General features: G+C 54.2%; 2 protein-coding genes across 3 annotated transcripts in view; one reads left to right on the forward strand and one right to left on the reverse strand.

Moving 5' to 3' along the window:
- LOC310946389 (FHF complex subunit HOOK-interacting protein 2B-like) overlaps positions 1-6216 on the reverse strand; it is a 20010-nt gene extending 13794 nt beyond the window's left edge. Inside the window, exons 1-4 of the mRNA XM_083912835.1 lie at positions 6065-6216; positions 4610-4688; positions 4186-4271; positions 3888-4002 (exon numbers count right to left, since the gene is read on the reverse strand). Of these exons, the coding sequence (XP_083768961.1) occupies positions 3888-4002; positions 4186-4271; positions 4610-4688; positions 6065-6115 (331 nt within the window). The 5' untranslated portion in view covers positions 6116-6216. The remainder of the gene's footprint in view (positions 1-3887; positions 4003-4185; positions 4272-4609; positions 4689-6064) is intronic.
- Positions 6217-8014: 1798 nt separating this feature from the next.
- On the forward strand, positions 8015-20966 carry LOC310946539 (gelsolin-like; the record flags this gene model as incomplete). 2 transcript variants are annotated; one of them, XM_083913028.1, is made up of 18 exons in its annotated part: positions 8015-8267; positions 8375-8529; positions 8616-8777; positions 10598-10657; positions 10730-10819; positions 11429-11518; positions 11664-11796; positions 12891-12979; positions 13100-13228; positions 13295-13381; positions 14283-14416; positions 15712-15802; positions 15889-16059; positions 16986-17160; positions 17234-17355; positions 18331-18408; positions 18479-18539; positions 20758-20966. In XM_083913028.1, 18 exons carry the CDS (start codon positions 8015-8017, stop codon positions 20889-20891), a joined length of 2214 nt encoding a protein of 737 aa, XP_083769154.1. In that variant the 3' UTR covers positions 20892-20966. The 2 variants fall into 2 exon arrangements, with proteins under 2 accessions (XP_083769154.1, XP_083769155.1); XM_083913029.1 differs by lacking the exon at positions 10730-10819.
- Between the last annotated feature and the right edge of the window lie 4034 nt (positions 20967-25000).

Here is a 25000-nt window from a genome sequence, read left to right on the forward strand (position 1 = left end):
AGGAGGAGGAGGAGGAGGAGGAGGAGGAGGAGAGGAGGAGAGGAGGAGGAGATGAGGAGAGGAGGAGAGGAGGAGGAGAGGAGGAGAGGAGGAGGAGAGGAGGAGAGGAGGAGGAGGAGGAGAGGAGGAGGAAGAGGAGGAGAGGAGAGGAGGAGGAGAGGAGGAGGAGAGGAGGAGGAGAGGAGGAGGAGAGGAGGAGGGAGGAGGAGGAGAGGAGGAGAAGTATAAATTAATAATATCATAATAAAGTTTCCTCTCTGACCCGTCCCCTCATGGTGGTTCAGGTCTGAGTCCCTGTGACCCTGAGGGCTGTGGTCTGGACCCTGGTGCTCCTGGATAGGGGCTGGACCCTGGTCTTCTCTGGAGGGGCCCAGGGTGTGAGGGGCCGGGCGGGTGTGGGGAGACTCTCAAACCCCCGGCTGAGCGCCGCGGTGTTGGAGTTGACCCCGGTGGACCAGAGGGTGGCCTCCTTACGCCTGCGGGTGGTGGGGGGGGGCTCTGACTGTTGTTGGTGCAGATGCAGCGAACAGCAGTTCAGAGTCTGGGGCCTTCTTGGAGACCCTGAATGGAGTCCTGCATGGGGCTCCAGTAGGGGACTCCAGAGTCCTGCTGGGAGACTTCAACGCCCACGTGGGCAACGATGGAGACACCTGGAGAGGCTGATTGGGAGGAACGGCCTCCCTGATCTGAACCCCAGCGTCTGGTGTTAGACTTGTGTGCTGGTCCTGGATCCTCTTTAACAAACACCATGTTGGAACAGAAGGAGGCTCAGAAGTGGACCTAGGTCCCAGAGCACACTAGGCCAAGGTCCAGGATCCAGTCTGTGATGGTCTCATCTGATCTGAGGCCGGATGTTTTGGACACTCGGGTGAAGAGAGGGGCAGAGCTGTCAGCTGATCACCATCTGGGGATGAGTGGGTCAGAGGACGGGGAAGGTTCTGGACACACCGGGTAAACCCAAACCAGTAGTGCGGGTGAACTGGGACCGTCTGGAGGAGGCCCCTGTCCCAGAGACCTTCACCTCACACCTCCGGAGGAGCTTTTCTGGCGTCCCTGTGGAGGTCGGGGGCATCGAACCGGAGCGGGCGATGTTCAAAGCTTCCACTGCTGAAGCTGCAGCGGTGAGCCGTGGCCTCAAGGTCTCAGGGGCCTCAAGGGGCGGGGACCCTGGAGCACCGTGGTGGACCCCGGGGGTCAGGGGTCCCCCCTGAAGAAGGAGGCCTTCAGGATCTGGTCTCCCAGAAGACTCCGGAGGTGGTTCTGAGGTCCCCACAGGTCTGAAGGGCTGCAGCCTCTGCTGGCTCAGAGGCAAAGCAGCGGGTGTGGGAGGAGTTCACACAAGTCCTGGAGAAGGACTTTGGGGGGCACCGAGGTGCTTCTGGACCACCATTCAGCACCTCAGGAGGGGGACACGGGGAACCGTCCAAGCTGTTCACAGTAAGGACGGGACGCTGGTGCCCTCATTAGTTGCCCCGTCAGTTGCCCTGTTGCCGCGTCAGTTGCCCTGTTGCCCCGTCAGTTGCCCTGTTGCCCCGTTCGTTGCCCAGTCAGTTGCCCTGTTGCCCCGTTCGTTGCCCTGTTGCCCCGTTCGTTGCCCCGTTCGTTGCCCTGTTGCCCCATTCGTTGCCCTGTTGCCCCGTTAGTTGCCCTGTTAGTTGCCCTGTTGCCCCGTTCGTTGCCCTGTTGCCCCGTTCGTTGCCCCGTTCGTTGCCCTGTTGCCCCATTCGTTGCCCTGTTGCCCCGTTAGTTGCCCTGTTAGTTGCCCTGTTGCCCCGTCAGTTGCCCTGTTGCCCCGTTAGTTTCCCTGTTGCCTCGTTAGTTGCCCTGTTGCCCCGTTCGTTGCCCCGTTAGTTGCCCTGTTGCCCAGTTAGTTGCCCTGTTGCCCCGTCAGTTGCCCTGTTGCCCCATCAGTTGCCCTGTTGCCCCGTCAGTTGCCCTGTTGCCCCGTCAGTTGCCCTGCTGTCCCGTCTGTTGCCCCGTCAGTTGCCCTGTTGCCCCGTCAGTTGCCCTGTTGCCCCGTCAGTTGCCCTGTTGCCCCGTCAGTTGCCCCGTTAGTTGCCCCGTCAGTTGCCCCGTTAGTTGCCCTGTTGCCCCGTCAGTTGCCCTGTTGCCCCGTCAGTTGCCCTGCTGTCCCGTCTGTTGCCCCGTCAGTTGCCCTGTTGCCCCGTCAGTTGCCCTGTTGCCCCGTCAGTTGCCCCGTTAGTTGCCCTGTTGCCCCGTCAGTTGCCCCGTCAGTTGCCCTGTTGCCCCGTCAGTTGCCCTGTTGCCCCGTCAGTTGCCCCGTCAGTTGCCCTGTTGCCCCGTCAGTTGCCCTGTTGCCCCGTCAGTTGCCCTGTTGCCCCGTTAGTTGCCCTGTTGCCCCGTCAGTTGCCCCGTCAGTTGCCCTGTTGCCCCGTCAGTTGCCCCGTCAGTTGCCCCGTCAGTTGCCCTGTTGCCCCGTCAGTTGCCCCGTCAGTTGCCCTGTTGCCCCGTCAGTTGCCCTGTTGCCCCGTCTGTTGCCCCGTCAGTTGCCCTGTTGCCCCGTCAGTTGCCCCGTCAGTTGCCCCGTCAGTTGCCCTGTTGCCCCGTCAGTTGCCCCGTCAGTTGCCCTGTTGCCCCGTCAGTTGCCCTGTTGCCCCGTCAGTTGCCCTGTTGCCCCGTCTCTTGCCCCGTCAGTTGCCCTGTTGCCCCGTCAGTTGCCCCGTCAGTTGCCCCGTCAGTTGCCCTGTTGCCCCGTCAGTTGCCCCGTCAGTTGCCCTGTTGCCCCGTCAGTTGCCCTGTTGCCCCGTCAGTTGCCCTGTTGCCCCGTTAGTTGCCCTGTTGCCCCGTCAGTTGCCCCGTCAGTTGCCCTGTTGCCCCGTCAGTTGCCCCGTCAGTTGCCCCGTCAGTTGCCCTGTTGCCCCGTCAGTTGCCCCGTCAGTTGCCCTGTTGCCCCGTCAGTTGCCCTGTTGCCCCGTCTGTTGCCCCGTCAGTTGCCCTGTTGCCCCGTCAGTTGCCCCGTCAGTTGCCCCGTCAGTTGCCCTGTTGCCCCGTCAGTTGCCCCGCCAGTTGCCCCGTCAGTTGCCCTGTTGCCCCGTCAGTTGCCCCGTCAGTTGCCCTGTTGCCCCGTCAGTTGCCCTGTTGCCCCGTCAGTTGCCCTGTTGCCCCGTTAGTTGCCCTGTTGCCCCGTCAGTTGCCCCGTCAGTTGCCCTGTTGCCCCGTCAGTTGCCCCGTCAGTTGCCCCGTCAGTTGCCCTGTTGCCCCGTCAGTTGCCCCGTCAGTTGCCCTGTTGCCCCGTCAGTTGCCCTGTTGCCCCGTCTGTTGCCCCGTCAGTTGCCCTGTTGCCCCGTCAGTTGCCCCGTCAGTTGCCCCGTCAGTTGCCCTGTTGCCCCGTCAGTTGCCCCGCCAGTTGCCCCGTCAGTTGCCCTGTTGCCCCGTCAGTTGCCCCGTCAGTTGCCCTGTTGCCCCGTCAGTTGCCCTGTTGCCCCGTCAGTTGCCCTGTTGCCCCGTCTGTTGCCCCGTCAGTTGCCCTGTTGCCCCGTCAGTTGCCCCGTCAGTTGCCCCGTCAGTTGCCCTGTTGCCCCGTCAGTTGCCCCGTCAGTTGCCCTGTTGCCCCGTCAGTTGCCCTGTTGCCCCGTCAGTTGCCCTGTTGCCCCGTCTCTTGCCCCGTCAGTTGCCCTGTTGCCCCGTCTGTTGCCCCGTCAGTTGCCCTGTTGCCCCGTCAGTTGCCCCGTCTCTTGCCCCGTCAGTTGCCCTGTTGCCCCGTCTGTTGCCCCGTCAGTTGCCCTGTTGCCCCGTCTGTTGCCCCGTCAGTTGCCCTGTTGCCCCGTCAGTTGCCCCGTCAGTTGCCCTGTTGCCCCGTCAGTTGCCCCGTTGCCCTGTCAGTTGCCCCGTTGCCCTGTCAGTTGCCCTGTTGCCCCGTCAGTTGCCCTGTTGCCCCGTCAGTTGCCCTGCTGGTACCTGAGCCCTCCCCAGGGAACACAGCGTCTCCAGGAGTTTGTGTTGCAGCAGAAACTCCAGACACGGTCCCGTCTCCTCCACAGCCTGAGGACGGAGCACCGGCAATGACCCGTCAGTACACTGGGCCAAAGGTACACTGGTACATCAATATGTGTGTGTGTGTGTGTGTGTGTGTGTGTCTCTGTGTGTGTGTGTGTGTGTGTGTGTGTGTGTGTGTGTGTGTGTGTGTGTGTCTCTGTGTGTGTGTGTGTGTGTGTGTGTGTGTACCTGTTGTTTCTCCTCGTACACCAGGATGTCCAACATCTGTCTGAGACGCCACGGGATATCTGTCTGTCTGACAGGACGACTGTCATCTACACACACACACACAGACACACACACACAGACACACACACACACACACACACACAGACACAGACAGACACACACACAGACACAGACACACACACACACACACACAGAGACACACACACACACACACACACACACACAGGGACACACACACACACACACACAGGGACACACACACACACACACACACACACACACACACACACACACACAGACACACACACAGACACACACACAGACACACACACAGACACACACACACACACACACACACACACACACTCTCTCTCAGGTGGGCTGTGATTGGCTGAGGGCTCAGTGAGCTCAGGTAAACTCTCACCTGTCGTCTCTGTGTAATATTTAGTGATCGACTTCCAATGATCCACAAACGAGTCACACAGGTCGACTGCAGGCTCCCTCTGAGAGACAGACAGGTGAGAGAGAGACAGGTGAGAGACAGACAGGTGAGAGACAGACAGGTGAGAGAGAGACAGGTGAGAGAGAGACAGGTGAGAGACAGACAGGTGAGAGAGAGACAGGTGAGACAGACAGGTGACAGGTGAGAGACAGACAGGTGAGAGACAGACAGGTGAGAGACAGACAGGTGAGAGACAGACAGGTGAGAGAGAGACAGGTGAGAGACAGACAGGTGAGAGAGAGACAGGTGAGAGACAGACAGGTGAGACAGACAGGTGACAGGTGAGAGACAGACAGGTGAGAGACAGACAGGTGAGAGACAGACAGGTGAGAGAGAGACAGGTGAGAGACAGACAGGTGAGACAGACAGGTGACAGGTGAGAGACAGACAGGTGAGAGAGGGACAGGTGAGAGACACACAGGTGAGAGACAGACAGGTGAGAGACAGACAGGTGAGACAGACAGGTGACAGGTGAGAGACAGACAGGTGAGAGGGAGACAGGTGAGAGAGGGACAGGTGAGAGACAGACAGGTGAGAGACAGACAGGTGAGAGACAGACAGGTGAGAGACAGACAGGTGAGAGAGAGACAGGTGAGAGAGGGACAGGTGAGAGACAGACAGGTGAGAGACAGACAGGTGAGAGGCAGACAGGTGAGAGAGGGACAGGTGAGAGACAGACAGGTGACAGAGAGACAGGTGAGAGAGGGACAGGTGAGAGACAGACAGGTGAGAGAGAGACAGGTGAGAGACAGACAGGTGACAGAGAGACAGGTGAGAGACAGACAGGTGAGAGACAGACAGGTGAGAGAGGGACAGGTGAGAGACAGACAGGTGACAGAGAGACAGGTGAGAGACAGACAGGTGACAGAGAGACAGGTGAGAGACAGACAGGTGAGAGACAGACAGGTGAGAGACAGACAGGTGAGAGGGACAGGTGAGAGACAGACAGGTGACAGAGAGACAGGTGAGAGAGGGACAGGTGAGAGACAGACAGGTGAGAGACAGACAGGTGAGAGAGAGACAGGTGAGAGACAGACAGGTGAGAGACAGACAGGTGAGAGAGAGACAGGTGAGAGACAGACAGACAGGTGAGAGAGAGACAGGTGAGAGACACACAGGTGAGAGACAGACAGGTGAGAGACAGACAGGTGAGAGACAGACAGGTGACAGGTGAGAGGCAGACAGGTGAGAGACAGACAGGTGAGAGACAGACAGGTGAGAGACAGACAGGTGAGAGACAGGTGAGAGACAGACAGGTGAGAGACAGACAGGTGAGAGACAGACAGGTACTAACTATAGCTAAGTTAAATGAAGCTAAGCTAACTAAAGTAAAGCTAAATGAAGCTAAGCTAACTGAAGCTAACAGAGCTAACTGACCGTCTCCAGCGCGTGCAGCAGCATGTTGCTCAGTTTACTGAAAGTCTCCATTTTTACTCCAGGACCGAGGGTCGCGCCCGCCCCTGACCCGGCTTATTACCGGGTAAATACCGGGTTATTACCGGCTTATTACCGGGTAAATACCGGGTTATTACCGGGTTATTACCGGGTAAATCACCGGTGAATGTCCACAGTAAACTAACAGCTGACTCCGCGTCAGAGCTGACAGATAAAAACATCCGGGAAAACTTTCAGAATAAACTCCGGATGGAGTTTATGACATCCGGTTTCAGAATAAGAGCTTGGTCTTCTTGTGCCTGATAATTAAAGCGTTATTATGACGTCACATAAACACACTCAGCTGCTTTAGGTTCAGAAACAGTTTCATCATATAAAGTCACGCAGAAACAGAGAAGTCTCCTGATGTCCCACAGAGCGGGGAGGTCCCTGAACGCACCACCGGAAGACCCGGAAGTTCATTATACAGGAAGGTCACACACGTTTTTATTATTATTATTATTATTATTATTATTATTACACACACACACACACACACACACAGGAACAGACACACACACACACACACACACACACACACACACACAGGAACAGAGACACACACACAGACACACACACACACACAGGAACAGAGACACACACACACACACACACACACACACACACACACACACACACACACACAGACACACACACACAGACACACACACACACACACACACACACAGACACACACACACACACAGACACACACACACACACACAGGAACAGACTCTCACACACACAGACACACACACACACACACAGACACACACACAGAGGCACACACACACAGACACACACACACACACACAGACACACACACAGAGGCACACACACACAGACACACACACACACACACACACACACACAGACACACAGAGACACACACACACACACAGACACACACACACACACACACACACACACACACACACAGACACACAGAGACACACACACACACACACACACACACACACACACACAGGAACAGCAGGTGTGTGTGAGAAATCATTTATTTAAGGTGTCGATGGTTCAGCTCCTGTTTCAGGTTTGTAGGGTGTGTCACTGAGAGGGGGAGGGGTGTGTGTGTGTGTGTGTGTGTGTGTGTGTCTCTGTGTGTGTGTGTGTGTGTGTGTGTGTGTGTGTGTTAGGCCCCTCCCCCTCTCCCCTTCCTCTTGTCTCAGGTGAGTCGAACGAGTTCAGTTTCCTGAGGAACTTCAGCAACGACACACAGTGAGTTTAACACCATCATCACTATTATAGTTATAGTTATTAATGTTATTATTATTAATATATGTTATTATTGTTGTTGTTGTTGTTGTTTGTTTAAAGGTCAAACTTGTTTTTTCTCTGGTTTAAAAAGTTTCAAAGTTTCATTCTGATCAGAAAAAAACCTGCAGATGATTTTTTCACCGTCTGCTTTAAAAACCTGCAGCGGCTGCTGTGGTTATTAGAGACGTTTATATTTATATTTATTTACATTTATATATATTTATATTTATTTATCTAATCTCTGTCTAACTGGGGGCGCGTCACTTCCGTCTCCTCGCAGCTGAAACATGTTCAGTTGGAGCCGATGAGTCTCATATTTAATATTTCATTTCATTTATTTATATTTATTTATATAATCTCTATAAATCTATATTTATATTTATCTGTGGAGCCCCGCCCCCAGCGTCCTGTCTGCTCCAATCAGGAAGCTCCGTCAGCGTCAGTCTGTGTTTAGATCAGGTCTCCATGGCAACAGTGAGGCTCATGAATAATTAGGGGCGTGGCCTCTTGAGTGACAGCTCGGAGGTAAACGTAAGCCCCTCCCCCCAGCGTCACATACATGCCCTTTTATGGTCTGAGGAGTTGCTGTGGCTCCGCCCCCTTTAGGTGACGTCATCATGGTGTTCCACCCAGAGTTCGAGGGGGCGGGGCAGAGGGCGGGGCTGCAGGTGTGGAGGGTGGAGCAGATGGAGCTGGTTCCTGTTCCTGCAGCTCTGCGCGGCGGCTTCTACAGCGGCGACGCCTACCTGGTCCTGCACAGCACCCAGAGCCCCCGCGGAGCCCGCCTCAGCACCCAGAGCCCCCGCGGAGCCCGCCTCAGCACCCAGAGCCCCCGCGGAACCTTCCAGTACAGCCTGCACTACTGGCAAGGTACGAGGATACACAGGAAACACACATCTATCTCACACACTTCCATAAATATATACATTTATATCTGTCACTCTGTGCTGCGCTGTGATTGGCCGCTGCTCCTGCAGGTAGCGAGTGCTCTCAGGACGAGAGCAGCGCGGCGGCCATATTTGCGGTCCACATGGACGACTTCCTGCAGGGGGCGCCGGTCCAGTACCGAGAAGTCCAGGGCCACGAGTCCAGCACCTTCTGTGGGTACTTCAAGAGCGGACTCAAGTACATGGTGACAAACGTTTATGGTTATTAATAATTATGATTATCAAACATTACCTGTGAGCTGCTGTTGTGACATCACTTCCTGTCACACAGAAAGGGGGCGTGGCCTCAGGCCTCCAACACGTGGTGACCAATGACGTCGCTGTTCAGAGGCTGCTGCAGGTCAAAGGTCGACACGTCGTCAGGGCAACGGAGGTTCCTGTCACCTGGGACAGCTTCAACCACGGAGACAGCTTCATCCTGGACCTGGGGGAGGTGAGACAGGTGGAGGGTGAGACAGCTTCATCCTGGACCTAGGGGAGGTGAGACAGGTGGAGGGTGAGACAGCTTCATCCTGGACCTGGGGGAGGTGAGACAGGTGGAGGGTGAGACAGCTTCATCCTGGACCTGGGGGAGGTGAGACAGGTGGAGGGTGAGACAGGTGGAGGGGTGAGACAGGTGGAGGGTGAGACAGCTTCATCCTGGACCTGGGGGAGGTGAGACAGGTGGAGGGTGAGACAGCTTCATCCTGGACCTGGGGGAGGTGAGACAGGTGGAGGGGTGAGACAGCTTCATCCTGGACCTGGGGGAGGTGAGACAGGTGGAGGGTGAGACAGCTTCATCCTGGACCCGGGGGAGGTGAGACAGGTGGAGGGTGAGACAGCTTCATCCTGGACCTGGGGGAGGTGAGACAGGTGGAGGGTGAGACAGCTTCATCCTGGACCTGGGGGAGGTGAGACAGGTGGAGGGGTGAGACAGCTTCATCCTGGACCTGGGGGAGGTGAGACAGGTGGAGGGTGAGACAGCTTCATCCTGGACCTGGGGGAGGTGAGACAGGTGGAGGGTGAGACAGCTTCATCCTGGACCTGGGGGAGGTGAGACAGGTGGAGGGTGAGACAGGTGGAGGGGTGAGACAGCTTCATCCTGGACCTGGGGGAGGTGAGACAGGTGGAGGGTGAGACAGCTTCATCCTGGACCTGGGGGAGGTGAGACAGGTGGAGGGTGAGACAGGTGGAGGGTGAGACAGCTTCATCCTGGACCTGGGGGAGGTGAGACAGGTGGAGGGTGAGACAGGTGGAGGGTGAGGCAGGTTGAGGGTGAGACAGGTGGAGGGTGAGGCAGGTGGAGGGGTGAGACAGGTGGAGGGTGAGACAGGTGGAGGGGTGAGACCGGTGAAGGGTGATATAGGTGGAAGGTGATACAGGTGGAGGGTGAGACAGGTGGAGGGTGAGACAGGTGGAGAGGTGAGACAGGTGGAGGGTGAGACAGGTGGAGGGTGAGACGGATGAGACAGGTGGAGGGTGAGACAGGTGGAGGGTGAGACGGGTGGAGGGTGAGACAGGTGGAGAGGTGAGACGGGTGGAGGGTGAGACAGGTGGAGGTGACACAGGTGGAGGGTGAGACGGGTGGAGGGTGAGACGGGTGGAGGGTGAGACGAGTGGAGGGTGAGACGGGTGGAGGGTGAGACGGGTGGAGGGTGAGACAGGTGGAGGTGACACAGGTGGAGGGTGAGACGGGTGGAGGGTGAGACAGGTGGAGGGGTGAGACAGGTGGAGGGTGAGACAGGTGGAGGGTGAGACAGGTGGAGGTGAGACGGGTGGAGGGTGAGACAGGTGGAGGGGTGAGACGGGTGGAGGGTGAGACGGGTGGAGGGTGAGACGGGTGGAGGGTGAGACGGGTGGAGGGTGAGACAGGTGGAGGGTGAGACAGGTGGAGGGTGAGGCATGTGGAGGGTGAGACGGGTGGAGGGTGAGACGGGTGGAGGGTGAGACAGGTGGAGGGTGAGACAGGTGGAGGGTGAGACAGGTGGAGGGGTGAGACGGGTGGAGGGTGAGACGGGTGGAGGGTGAGACGGGTGGAGGGTGAGACAGGTGGAGGGTGAGGCATGTGGAGGGTGAGACGGGTGGAGGGTGAGACGGGTGGAGGGTGAGACAGGTGGAGGTGAGACAGGTGGAGGGTGAGACGGGTGGAGGGTGAGACAGGTGGAGGGTGAGACGGGTGGAGGGTGAGACGGGTGGAGGGGTGAGACGGGTGGAGGGTGAGACGGGTGGAGGGTGAGACGGGTTGACAGACTGAACCTGTCTGTCTCTCTGCAGGAGATCGTCCAGTGGTCTGGTTGCCGTAGTAACCACTTTGAGAAGCTGAAGGCCACCATGGTGAGTGATGACATCATCGTTACATCATCAGCAGCAGTGACATCACGGCTGACTGACGTGTGTGATTGACAGGTGTCTAAGGGTATCCGTGACGATGAGCGGTGTGGGCGGGCCGAGCTGCAGTTCTGCTGCGAGGGGGAGGAGCCAGAGAGGATGCTGGAGGTGACCACTTCCTGTTTCCTCTTCCTGTTTCCCTTTCCTGTTTCCTCTTCCTGGTCCCTCTTCCACTTCCTGTTTCCTCTTCCTATTCCTCTTCCACTTCCTGTTTCCTCTTCCTGTTTCCTCTTCCTGTTTCCTCTTCCACTTCCTGTTTCCTCTTCCTGTTCCCTCTTCCTGTTTCCTCTTCCTGTTTCCTCTTCCTGTTCCCTCTTCCTGTTTCCACTTCCTGTTTCCTTTTCCTGTTCCCTCTTCCACTTCCTGTTTCCTCTTCCTGTTCCCTCTTCCTGTTTCCTCTTCCACTTCCTGTTTCCTCTTCCCTCTTCCTGTTTCCTCTTCCTATTCCTCTTCCACTTCCTGTTCCCTCTTCCTGTTTCCACTTCCTGTTTCCTCTTCCTGTTCCCTCTTCCACTTCCTGTTTCCTCTTCCTGTTCCCTCTTCCTGTTTCCTCTTCCACTTCCTGTTTCCTCTTCCCTCTTCCTGTTTCCACTTGCTCCTCCTGTTGACCTCTGACCTCTTCCTGTTGACCTCTGACCTCCTCCTGTTGACCTCTGACCTCTTCCTGTTGACCTCTGACCTCTTCCTGTTGACCTCTGACCCCTCTGTGGCGTTCAGGTTCTCGGGGAGAGGCCGGAGCTGCCTGAAGCTCAAAGTGACGACGCCAAGATGGACGCCACCAACAGGAAGCAGGCGCGGCTCTTCCAGGTAACATTCACACAGGTGAGACAGGTGTCTCTCACCTGTCTGTCTCTCACCTGTCTGTCTCTCACCTGTCTGTCTGTCTGTCTGTCTGTCTCTCACCTGTCTGTCTCTCACCTGTCTGTCTGTCTCTCACCTGTCTGTCTGTCAGGTGTCCAACGCAGACGGTGACATGGAGGTTACCATGGTAGCAGAGCACAGCCCGTTCTCCCAGGATGCTTTGCAGTCCAGCGAGTGTTTTATCCTCGACAACGGAGGAAACGGAAACATCTACGTCTGGAAAGGTGATGATGTCATAATGACAGTGGCGTCTCCTCTAGGAGCATAAACGTGTGTTAAAGTGTCCTCTAGGAGCATAAACGTGTGTTAAAGTGTCCTCTAGGAGCATAAACGTGTGTTAAAGTGTCCTCTAGGAGCATAAACGTGTGTTAAAGTGTCCTCTAGGAGCATAAACGTGTGCTAAAGTGTCCTCTAGGAGCATAAACGTGTGTTAAAGTGTCCTCTAGGAGCATAAACGTGTGCTAAAGTGTCCTCTAGGAGCATAAACGTGTGCTAAAGTGTCCTCTAGGAGCATAAACGTGTGTTAAAGTGTCCTCTAGGAGCATAAACGTGTGTTAAAGTGTCCTCTAGGAGCATAAACGTGTGTTAAAGTGTCCTCTAGGAGCATAAACGTGTGTTAAAGTGTCCTCTAGGAGCATAAACGTGTGCTAAAGTGTCCTCTAGGAGCATAAACGTGTGCTAAAGTGTCCTCTAGGAGCATAAACGTGTGTTAAAGTGTCCTCTAGGAGCATAAACGTGTGTTAAAGTGTCCTCTAGGAGCCTAAACGTGTGTTAAAGTGTCCTCTAGGAGCATAAACGTGTGTTAAAGTGTCCTCTAGGAGCATAAACGTGTGCTAAAGTGTCCTCTAGGAGCATAAACGTGTGCTAAAGTGTCCTCTGGGAGCATAAACGTGTGTTAAAGTGTCCTCTAGGAGCATAAACGTGTGCTAAAGTGTCCTCTAGGAGCATTAACCCTGTGTTAAAGTGTCCTCTAGGAGCATAAACGTGTGTTAAAGTGTCCTCTAGGAGCATAAACGTGTGCTAAAGTGTCCTCTAGGAGCATAAACGTGTGTTAAAGTGTCCTCTAGGAGCATAAACGTGTGTTAAAGTGTCCTCTAGGAGCATAAACTTGTGTTAAAGTGTCCTCTAGGAGCATAAACGTGTGTTAAAGTGTCCTCTAGGAACATAAACGTGTGTTAAAGTGTCCTCTAGGAGCATAAACGTGTGTTAAAGTGTCCTCTAGGAGCATAAACGTGTGCTAAAGTGTCCTCTAGGAGCATAAACGTGTAGTGATGATGTCATGATGATGTCATGATGATGTCATGATGATGTCATGCAGGTAAGGATGCAAACACTGAGGAGCGTCATGCTGTTCTGAAGAGTGCAGAGCAGTTTATCCACAAGATGAACTACCCAACATACACACAGGTACACACACACACACACACACACACACACACACACACACACACACACACACAGGTACACACACACACACACAGGTACACACACACACACACACACACACTCACCCCCCCCCCCCCTCAGGTCCAGGTGTACCCGGAGCACGGGGAGACGCCGCTCTTCCAGCAGTTCTTCAGAGACTGGAAGGACCCCGACGACACCGTTGGCATGGGAACGGCCTTCGTGTCCAATCAGATCGCGAGGATAGAGAAGGTGAATCCGGCTCAGGACCAATCACAGACCGGCTCTCCGTAAACTAACTCTGTTGTGATTGGACAGGTTCCGTTTGACGCGGCGACGCTCCACCAGTCGGACGCCATGGCGGCGCAGCACGGGATGGTGGACCGAGGCGACGGACAGAAGCAGGTGTGTTCAGCCAATCACAGGAGGGTACCGGGCTGTGTCGGTTCTCTGTAGCGCTAACTGTTGTTAGCGACGCCATCAGCGACCTGCAGTCAGCGTCCTGTTGCTATAGCGACCAGAACAGTGAGGCTGAACGTGATTGGGCGTCATCGTGTTGGTTCAAAGTTGTATTTATTTACGATAACGTTAGCTCGCTGTTTTATATCTGCTGGCTAATATTAGCAAGATGCTAATATTAGCCAGCTAGCCTTAGCTTAGCTACGCTGCATTGATCCGGCGTCGGTCGCTTCGTAACGTTAGCCGATAAAGTCGTTTACAAACGGCGAGCAACAACTCAAGACAGGATGTTGCTACGTCAGCTAGCTAACATTCACCTGCATTAGCAGTGAGCTAACATTAGCAGCTAACAGCTAAGTATATTCAACATACCCCAGCCCCGGGGTCTGATCCTGAACCCCAGCACCGGGGTCTGATCCTGGACCCCAGCACCGGGGTCAGATCCTGAACCCCAGCACCGGGGTCTGATCCTGAACACCAGCACCGGGGTCTGATCCTGAACCCCAGCACCGGGGTCTGATCCTGGACCCCAGCACCGGGGTCTGATCCTGAACCCCAGCACCGGGGTCTGATCCTGGACCCCAGCACCAGGGTCTGATCCTGAACCCCAGCACCGGGGTCTGATCCTGGACCCCAGCACCGGGGTCTGATCCTGGACCCCAGCACCGGGGTCTGATCCTGAACCCCAGCACCGGGGTCTGATCCTGGACCCCAGCACCAGGGTCTGATCCTGAACCCCAGCACCGGGGTCTGATCCTGGACCCCAGCACCGGGGTCTGATCCTGGACCCCAGCACCGGGGGTCTGGTCCTGGACCCCAGGTTCTGATCCTTTCTTGTGGTCTGCAGATCTGGCGCGTTGAAGGGTCGGGGAAGGTTCCGGTGGACCCGTCGGTCTTCGGTCAGTTCTACGGAGGAGACAGTTACATCATCCTGTATCAGTATCACCACGGCAACGGAGACGGCCACATCGTCTACATGTGGTGAGAACCTTTAAAACGTGTTCAGGTGTCTCAGGTGTGTCTCAGGTGAGTCTCAGGTGTCTCAGGTGTGTCTCAGGTGTGTCTCAGGTGTGTCTCAGGTGAGTCTCAGGTGTGTCTCAGGTGAGTCTCAGGTGTGTCTCAGGTGTCTCAGGTGTGTCTCAGGTGTGTCTCAGGTGTCTCAGGTGTCTCAGGTGAGTCTCAGGTGTCTCAGGTTAGTCTCAGGTGTCTCAGGTGAGTCTCAGGTGGTCTCAGGTGGTCTCAGGTGGTCTCAGGTGTGTCTCAGGTGTGTCTCAGGTGTGTCTCAGGTGTGTCTCAGGTGTCTCAGGTGTGTCTCAGGTGTGTCTCAGGTGTGTCTCAGGTGAGTCTCAGGTGTGTCTCAGGTGAGTCTCAGGTGTGTCTCAGGTGTCTCAGGTGTGTCTCAGGTGTGTCTCAGGTGTCTCAGGTGTCTCAGGTGAGTCTCAGGTGTCTCAGGTTAGTCTCAGGTGTCTCAGGTGAGTCTCAGGTGGTCTCAGGTGGTCTCAGGTGGTCTCAGGTGTGTCTCAGGTGTGTCTCAGGTGTGTCTCAGGTGTGTCTCAGGTGTCTCAGGTGTGTCTCAGGTGTCTCAGGTGTGTCTCAGGTGTGTCTCAGGTGTGTCTCAGGTGTCTCAGGTGTCTCAGGTGTGTCTCAGGTGTGTCTCAGGTGTATCAGGTGGTCTCAGGTGTGTCAGGTGTGTCTCAGGTGGTCTCAGGTGTGTCAGGTGTGTCTCAGGTGTCTCAGGTGTGTCTCAGGTGTGTCTCAGGTGTATCAGGTGGTCTCAGGTGTGTCAGGTGTGTCTCAGGTGGTCTCAGGTGTGTCAGGTGTGTCTCAGGTGTCTCAGGTGAGTCTCAGGTGTGTCTCAGGTGTCTCAGGTGTGTCTCAGGTGTGTTCAGGTGTCTCAGGTGTGTCTCAGGTGTGTTCAGGTGTCTCAGGTGTGTCTCAGGTGTGTCTCAGGTGTGTGTCTCAGGTGTGCTCAGGTGAGTCTCAGGTGTGCTCAGGTGTGTGTCTCAGGTGTGTTCAGGTGTCTCAGGTGTGTCTCAGGTGTGTCTCAGGTGTGTCTCAGGTGTGTTCAGGTGTCTCAGGTGTGTCTCAGGTGTCTCAGGTGTGTCTCAGGTGTGTCTCAGGTGTGTCTCAGGTGTGTCTCAGGTGTGTTCAGGTGTCTCAGGTGTCTCAGGTGTCTCAGGTGTGTCTCAGGTGTGTCTCAGGTGTGCTCAGGTGTGCTCAGGTGCAGGAGGAACTCCCTCTGGTGGATTAAACAGGTGTTGTGTTCCTGGTCTCAGGCAGGGAGCAGAGTCGAGCCAGGACGAGGTGGGAGCGTCGGCCATCTTGGCTGTGGAGCTGGATGATGATCTGGGGGGCGCTGCGGTCCAGGTACGGTACCCGGGACACCGGGCCAGGTTCTGACCCAGACTCTAACCCCTGAGCAGGAACTGAACCTGCGTCCTGTCCGTCTGCAGGTGCGCGTGGCTCAGGGCAAAGAGCCGGACCACCTCATGAGCCTGTTTGGGGACCAGCCCATGGTGGTTTACAAAGGCGGGACTTCCAGGGACGGCGGCCAATCAGAGGCGGCCGACACCCGCCTGTTCCAGGTCCGAGCCAATCAGGCGGGAGACTCCAGAGCCGTGGAGGTGAGACAGGAAACCAGGAAACCCGACTGCAGCAGGTTCCAGGCGCTCTGATCCTTTTGGTCCCTGAACCCCGCGGTGTTGGTCCGGTCCGGTCTGACCCCGGTGTTGGTCCGGTCCGGTCTGACCCCGGTGTTGGTCCGGTCCGGTCTGACCCCGGTGTTGGTCCGGTCCAGTCTGACCCCGGTGTTGGTCCGGTCCAGTCTGACCCCGCGGTGTTGGTCCAGTCTGACCCCGGTGTTGGTCCGGTCCGGTCTGACCCCTGTGTTGGTCCGGTCCAGTCCGACCCCGGTTCTGGTCCGGTCCGGTCTGACCCCGGTGTTGGTCCGGTCCGGTCTGACCCCGGTGTTGGTCCGGTCCGGTCTGACCCCGGTGCTGGTCCGGTCCGGTCTGACCCTGTGGTGTTGGTCCGGTCCAGTCTGACCCCGGTGTTGGTCCGGTCCGGTCTGACCCCGGTGTTGGTCCGGTCCGGTCTGACCCCGGTGTTGGTCCGGTCTGACCCCGGTGTTGGTCCGGTCCGGTCTGACCCCGGTGTTAGTCCGGTCTGACCCCGGTGCTGGTCCGGTCCGGTCTGACCCTGTGGTGTTGGTCCGGTCTGACCCCGGTGTTGGTCCGGTCCGGTCTGACCCCGGTGTTGGTCCTGTCTGACCCCGGTGTTGGTCCGGTCCAGTCTGACCCCGGTGTTGGTCCGGTCCGGTCTGACCCCGGTGTTGGTCCGGTCTGACCCCGGTGTTGGTCCGGTCCGGTCTGACCCCGGTGCTGGTCCGGTCCGGTCTGACCCCGGTGTTGGTCCGGTCTGACCCCGGTGCTGGTCCGGTCCGGTCTGACCCCGGTGTTGGTCCGGTCCGGTCTGACCCCGGTGCTGGTCCGGTCCGGTCTGACCCCGGTGTTGGTCCGGTCTGACCCCCTCCTCCTGCGCTCCTCCTCAGGTGGAGCCGTCCTGCTCCGGGCTGAGCTCCGGGGACGTGTTCCTGCTGCTCTCGCCCTCTGGAGCCTGGAGCTGGAGGGGCGGCAGCAGCAGCGCGGCTGAAGCCCGGGGGGCGGAGCACCTGGCCGCACTGCTGCAGGTGGACCCCGCCCTGCTGGAGGAGGGGGAGGAGCAAGGTGAGGGGGCGGGGCCTGCTCGGTGCACCGTGGACCTGGTCCCCGAGTGTCTGACCTCCGTGTGTCGTTACAGGTGCATTCTGGGACGCGTTGGGGGGGCAGGAGGACTACTGTCGCTCCCCCCGTCCCAAGAACCAGGTGGACGCTCATCCTCCGCGTCTGTTCGCCTGCTCCAACAAGACCGGCAACTTCCTGGTCTGTCTCACCTGTCTGTCTCTCACCTGTCTGTCTGTCTGTCTCTCACCTGTCTGTCTGTCACCCGTCTGTCTGTCTCTCACCTGTCTGTCTGTCTCACCTGTCTGTCTCTCACCTGCCTGTCTCTCACCTGTCTGTCCGTCACCTGTCTCTCTCTCACCTGTCTGTCTCTCACCTGTCTGCCTCTCACCTGTCTGTCTCTCACCTGTCTGTCTCTCACCTGTCTGTCTCTCACCTGTCTGTCTGTCTCTCACCTGTCTGTCTCTCACCTGTCTGTCTGTCTCTCACCTGTCTGTCTCTCACCTGTCTGTCTGTCTCTCACCTGTCTGTCTGTCTCACCTGTCTGTCTGTCTCTCACCTGTCTGTCTCACCTGTCTGTCTCTCACCTGTCTGTCTGTCTCACCTGTCTGTCTCTCACCTGTCTGTCACCGTGTGTCTCTCACCTGTCTGTCTGTCTCTCACCTGTCTGTCTGTCTCTCACCTGTCTGTATGTCTCTCACCTGTCTGTCTGTCTCACCTGTCTCTCTCACCTGTCTCTCTCACCTGTCTGTCTCTCACCTGTCTCTCTCTCACCTGTCTGTCTGTCTCACCTGTCTGTCTCTCACCTGTCTGTCACCCGTGTGTCTCTCACCTGTCTGTCTGTCTCTCACCTGTCTGTCTGTCTCTCACCTGTCTGTCTGTCTCACCTGTCTCTCTCACCTGTCTGTCTCTCACCTGTCTCTCTCTCACCTGTCTGTCTGTCTCTCACCTGTCTGTCTCTCACCTGTCTGTCTCTCACCTGTCTGTCTCTCACCTGTCTGTCTGTCTCTCTCTCACCTGTCTCTCTCTCACCTGTCTGTCTGTGTCTGTCTCTCACCTGTCTGTCTCACCTGTCTGTCTCACCTGTCTGTCTCTTACCTGTCTGTCTCTCTGTGGAGGTCATCATTAACAGAGTGTGTTTTATTTTGAAATCTCTGGGGGACTTCCTGTTTACAGATGGAGGAGGTTCCAGGTGAACTGACGCAGGACGACCTCGCCCCTGATGATGTCATGATCCTGGATACCTGGGACCAGGTGAGTCTCCGGCCGTCGCCACGGTAACAGGTCGCCCCTCTGTGTGCTCACTTCCTGTTTCCTCCTGCAGGTGTTTGTTTGGATCGGAAAGGAGGCGCGAGAGGAGGAGAGGAAGGAGGCGCTGGCATCAGGTGAGAGACAGGAAGTGAGTCTGAGAGACAGGAAGTTAGACTGAGAGACAGGAAGTTAGTCTGTGAGACAGGAAGTTAGTCTGAGAGACAGGAAGTTAGTCTGAGAGACAGGAAGTTAGTCTGAGAGACAGGAAGTTAGACTGAGAGACAGGAAGTTAGACTGAGAGACAGGAAGTTAGTCTGTGAGACAGGAAGTTAGTCTGAGAGACAGGAAGTTAGACTGAGAGACAGGAAGTTAGTCTGAGAGACAGGAAGTTAGTCTGATGGACAGGAAGTTAGACAGAGACAGGAAGTTAGTCTGAGAGACAGGAAGTTAGTCTGAGGGACAGGAAGTTAGTCTGAGAGACAGGAAGTGAGTCTGAGAGACAGGAAGTTAGACCAACATACAGGAAGTTAGTCTGACAGACAGGAAGTTAGACCGACAGACAGGAAGTTAGTCTGAGGGACAGGAAGTTAGTCTAAGAGACAGGAAGTTAGTCTGAGAGACAGGAAGTCAGACTGAGAGACAGGAAGTTAGTCTGAGAGACAGGAAGTTAGTCTGAGAGACAGGAAGTTAGTCTGAGAGACAGGAAGTTAGTCTGACAGACAGGAAGTTAGTCTGAGAGACAGGAAGTCAGACTGAGAGACAGGAAGTTAGACTGAGAGACGGGAAGTTAGTCTAAGAGACAGGAAGTGGGTCTGAGAGACAGGAAGTTAGACTGAGAGACAGGAAGTTAGTCGGAGAGACAGGAAGTTAGACTGAGACACAGGAAGTTAGTCTGAGAGACAGGAAGTTAGACTGACGGACAGGAAGTTAGTCTAAGAGACAGGAAGTTAGTCTGACAGACAGGAAGTTAGTCTGACAGACAGGAAGTTAGTCTGAGAGACAGGAAGTTAGACTCAGAGACAGGAAGTTAGTCTGAGAGACAGGAAGTTAGTCTGAGAGACAGGAAGTCAGTCTGAGGGACAGGAAGTTAGTCTGAGAGACAGGAAGTTAGTCTGAGAGACAGGAAGTTAGACTGAGAGACAGGAAGTTAGTCTGACAGACAGGAAGTTAGACTGAGAGACAGGAAGTTAGTCTGAGAGACAGGAAGTTAGTCTGACAGACAGGAAGTTAGACTGAGAGACAGGAAGTTAGTCTGAGAGACAGGAAGTTAGACTGAGAGACAGGAAGTTAGTCTGAGAGACAGGAAGTCAGACTGAGAGACAGGAAGTTAGTCTGAGAGACAGGAAGTTAGTCTGAGAGACAGGAAGTTAGACTGAGAGACAGGAAGTTAGACTCAGAGACAGGAAGTTAGTCTGAGAGACAGGAAGTTAGTCTGAGAGACAGGAAGTTAGTCTGACAGACAGGAAGTTAGACTGAGAGACAGGAAGTTAGTCTGAGAGACAGGAAGTTAGACTGAGAGACAGGAAGTTAGTCTGAGAGACAGGAAGTCAGACTGAGAGACAGGAAGTTAGTCTGAGAGACAGGAAGTTAGTCTGAGAGACAGGAAGTTAGACTGAGAGACAGGAAGTTAGTCTGAGAGACAGGAAGTTAGTCTGACAGACAGGAAGTTAGACAGAGAGACAGGAAGTTAGTCTCAGAGACAGGAAGTTAGTCTGAGAGACAGGAAGTTAGTCTGAGAGACAGGAAGTTAGTCTGACAGACAGGAAGTTAGTCTAAGAGACAGGAAGTTAGTCTGACAGACAGGAAGTTAGTCTGACAGACAGGAAGTTAGTCTGAGAGACAGGAAGTTAGACTCAGAGACAGGAAGTTAGTCTGAGAGACAGGAAGTTAGTCTGAGAGACAGGAAGTCAGTCTGAGGGACAGGAAGTTAGTCTGAGAGACAGGAAGTTAGTCTGAGAGACAGGAAGTTAGACTGAGAGACAGGAAGTTAGACTGAGAGACAGGAAGTTAGTCTGAGAGACAGGAAGTTAGTCTGAGAGACAGGAAGTTAGTCTGTGAGACAGGAAGTTAGTCTGAGAGACAGGAAGTTAGTCTGAGAGACAGGAAGTTAGACTGAGAGACAGGAAGTTAGACTGAGAGACAGGAAGTTAGTCTGAGAGACAGGAAGTTAGACTGAGAGACAGGAAGTTAGTCTGAGAGACAGGAAGTTAGTCTGAGAGACAGGAAGTTAGACAGAGAGACAGGAAGTTAGTCTGAGAGACAGGAAGTTAGTCTGAGAGACAGGAAGTTAGACTGAGAGACAGGAAGTTAGTCTGAGAGACAGGAAGTTAGCTAACGGCTAACTGTTTGCAGCTGCGCGGTACCTGGAGAGCGACCCGGCGGACAGAGACCCCCGGACCCCGACGGTGACGCTCAAACAGGGATTTGAACCGCCGACCTTCACCGGCTGGTTCCTGGGCTGGAACCACGAGTACTGGACCCAGTGACATCACTTCCTGTTTACAACTGTGTGATGTGTGTTTATAACCTGTCTCACTGCTCTGCTCCAATAAAATCTGTCTCACTGCTCCAATAAAACCTGTCTCACTGCTCTGATCCAATAAAACCTGTCTCACTGCTCTAATAGGACCTGTCTCACTGCTCTAATGAACCTGTCTCACTGCTCTGCTCCAATAGAACCTGTCTCACTGCTCTAATGAACCTGTCTCACTGCTCTGCTCCAATAGAACCTGTCTCACTGCTCTAATAGAACCTGTCTCACTGCTCTGTTCTAATAGAACCTGTCTCACTGCTCTAATGAACCTGTCTCACTGCTCTAATGAACGTGTCTCACTGCTCCAATAAAAACCTGTCTCACTGCTCTGATCTAATTAAACCTGTCTCACTGCTCTAATGAACCTGTCTCACTGCCCTAATAGAACCCGTCTCACTGATCTAATGAACCCGTCTCACTGCTCTAATGAACCTGTCTCACTGCCCTAATAGAACCCGTCTCACTGATCTAATGAACCTGTCTCACTGATCTAATGAATCTGTCTCACTGCTCTGATAGAACCTGTCTCACTGCTCTAATAGAACCTGTCTCACTGCTCTAATGAACCTGTCTCACTGATCTAATGAATCTGTCTCACTGCTCTGATAGAACCTGTCTCACTGCTCTAATAGAACCTGTCTCACTGATCTAATGAACCTGTCTCACTGATCTAATGAACCTGTCTCACTGATCTAATGAATCTGTCTCACTGCTCTGATAGAACCTGTCTCACTGCTCTAATAGAACCTGTCTCACTGCTCTAATGAACCTGTCTCACTGCTCTAATGAACCTGTCTCACTGCTCTAATGAACCTGTCTCACTGCTCTAATGAACGTGTCTCACTGCTCCAATAAAAACCTGTCTCACTGCTCTGATCTAATTAAACCTGTCTCACTGCTCTAATGAACCTGTCTCACTGCCCTAATAGAACCCGTCTCACTGCATTCATGAACCTGTCTCACTGCTCTAACGAACCTGTCTCACTGCTCTCATGAACCTGTCTCACTGCTCTAATGAACCTGTCTCACTGCATTCATGAACCTGTCTCACTGCTCTAACGAACCTGTCTCACTGCTCTCATTGAACCTGTCTCACTGCTCTAATGAAACTGTCTCACTGCTCTAACAGAACCTGTCTCACTGCTCTCATGAACCTGTCTCACTGCTCTAATGAACCTGTCTCACTGCTCTGATGAACCTGTCTCACTGCTCTAATGAACCTGTCTCACTGCTCTAACAGAACCTGTCTCACTGCTCTAATGAACCTGTCTCACTGCTCTAATAGAACCTGTCTCACTGCTCTAATGAACCTGTCTCACTGCTCTAATAAAATATGTCTCACTGCTCCGATGAACCTGTCTCACTGCTCTAATAGAACCTGTCTCACTGCTCTGTTCAAATAAAAACCTGTCTCACTGCTCTCATGAACCTGTCTCACTGCTCTCATGAACCTGTCTCACTGCTCTAATAAAATCTGTCTCACTGCTCTCATGAACCTGTCTCACTGCTCTAATGAACCTGTCTCACTGCTCTGATGAACCTGTCTCACTGCTCTAATAGAACCTGTCTCACTGCTCTAATGAACCTGTATCACTGCTCTGATAGAACCTGTCTCACTGCTCTAATGAACCTGTCTCACTGCTCTCATGAACCTGTCTCACTGCTCTCATGAACCTGTCTCACTGCTCTAATGAACCTGTCTCACTGCTCTAATGAACCTGTCTCACTGCTCTAATGAATCCGTCTCACTGCTCTAATGAACCTGTCTCACTGCTCTAATGAACCTGTCTCACTGCTCTAATGAACCTGTCTCACTGCTCTAATGAACCTGTCTCACCGCTCTAATGAACCTGTCTCACTGCTCTAATGAACCTGTCTCACTGCTCTAATGAACCTGTCTCACTGCTCTAATAGAACCTGTCTCACTGCTCTAATGAACCTGTCTCACTGCTCTAATGAACCTGTCTCACTGCTCTAATAGAACCTGTCTCACCGCTCTAATGAACCTGTCTCACTGCTCTCATGAACCTGTCTCACTGCTCTAATGAACCTGTCTCACTGCTCTAATGAACCTGTCTCACTGCTCTAATGAACCTGTCTCACTGCTCTAATAGAACCTGTATCACTGCTTTAATGAACCTGTATCACTGCTCTGATAGAACCTGTCTCACTGCTCTAATGAACCTGTCTCACTGCTTTCATGAACCTGTCTCACTGCTCTCATGAACCTGTCTCACTGCTCTAATGAACCTGTCTCACTGCTCTAATGAACCTGTCTCACTGCTCTAATGAACCTGTCTCACTGCTCTAATGAATCCGTCTCACTGCTCTAATGAACCTGTCTCACTGCTCTAATGAACCTGTCTCACTGCTCTAATGAACCTGTCTCACTGCTCTAATGAACCTGTCTCACCGCTCTAATGAACCTGTCTCACTGCTCTAATGAACCTGTCTCACTGCTCTAATGAACCTGTCTCACTGCTCTAATAGAACCTGTCTCACTGCTCTAATGAACCTGTCTCACCGCTCTAATGAACCTGTCTCACTGCTCTAATGAACCTGTCTCACTGCTCTAATGAACCTGTCTCACTGCTCTAATAGAACCTGTCTCACCGCTCTAATGAACCTGTCTCACTGCTCTCATGAACCTGTCTCACTGCTCTCATGAACCTGTCTCACTGCTCTAATGAACCTGTCTCACTGCTCTAATGAACCTGTCTCACCGCTCTAATGAACCTGTCTCACTGCTCTCATGAACCTGTCTCACTGCTCTAATGAACCTGTCTCACTGCTCTAATGAACCTGTCTCACTGCTCTAATGAACCTGTCTCACTGCTCTAACAGAACCTGTCTCACTGCTCTGATAGAACCTGTCTCACTGCTCTAATGAACCTGTCTCACTGCTCTAACAGAACCTGTCTCACTGCTCTAATGAACCTGTCTCACTGCTCTAATGAACCTGTCTCACTGCTCTTATGAACCTGTCTCACTGCTCAGTGATGTCAGTCGTCAGAGTTCGATAATATTTTATTGATCTGTTTTTAATAAATACTGAAGATAAATAACAACAACAGAGACACGGGAGAGTCCAGACCAGCAGGGTCCAGACCAGCAGGGTCCAGACCACTAGAGTCCAGACCAGCAGAGTCCAGACCAGCAGGGTCCAGACCAGCAGAGTCCAGACCAGCAGAGTCCAGACCAGCAGGGTCCAGACCTGCAGGGTCCAGACTAGCAGGGTCCAGACCAGCAGGGTCCAGACCAGCAGGGTCCAGACCTGCAGGGTCCAGACTAGCAGGGTCCAGACCAGCAGAGTCCAGAACACTAGAGTCCAGTCCAGCAGGGTCCAGTTCAGTCCAGTAGAGTCCAGTAGAGTCCAGTAGAGTCCAGTAGAGGCCAGCAGGGTCCAGTTCAGTCCGGCAGAGTCCAGAACAGCAGATTTGATCGTATTTACACAAACTTTTCATCACAATTTAAAGTTTTTACAATAAAATCTGAGGTTTACATTAAAATTCATAAATTCTCTGGAACACAAACTAACGTCAAACTCTGAACTACGGAAGCCCGACACATCAAGCTAGGCTAACAGCTCCCCCCGCTTCCAGTGTGTGTGCTAAGCTAGGCTAACAGCTCCCCCCGCTTCCAGTGTGTGTGCTAAGCTAGGCTAACAGCTCCCCCCGCTTCCAGTGTGTGTGCTAAGCTAGGCTAACAGCTCCCCCGCTTCCAGTGTTTGTGCTAAGCTAGGCTAACCCAGTCCTGGTCTGACTCTGGGTCTCAGGGGCAAGACGGCGTCGTACCGTTCCTTTAAGAGCAAATCTAAACACAAACGTGTCGTCTCTTTAAATAAAGTTTAACACCAGAGCCAGAAACAACAACTGGACCACAGCTGGTTATGGTGCGTTATTGCCGTCAGAGCAGAACCACAAACAGGTGGAGTTGATCCTTTGGACCAGAACCACAAACAGGTGGAGCTGATCCTTTGGACCAGAACCACAAACAGGTGGAGTGGATCCTTTAGACCAGAACCACAAACAGGTGGAGTGGATCCTTTGGACCAGAACCACA

Source organism: Echiichthys vipera (genome assembly GCF_963691815.1).
Source record: "Echiichthys vipera genome assembly, chromosome: 4".
Classification (NCBI taxonomy): domain Eukaryota; kingdom Metazoa; phylum Chordata; class Actinopteri; order Perciformes; family Trachinidae; genus Echiichthys; species Echiichthys vipera.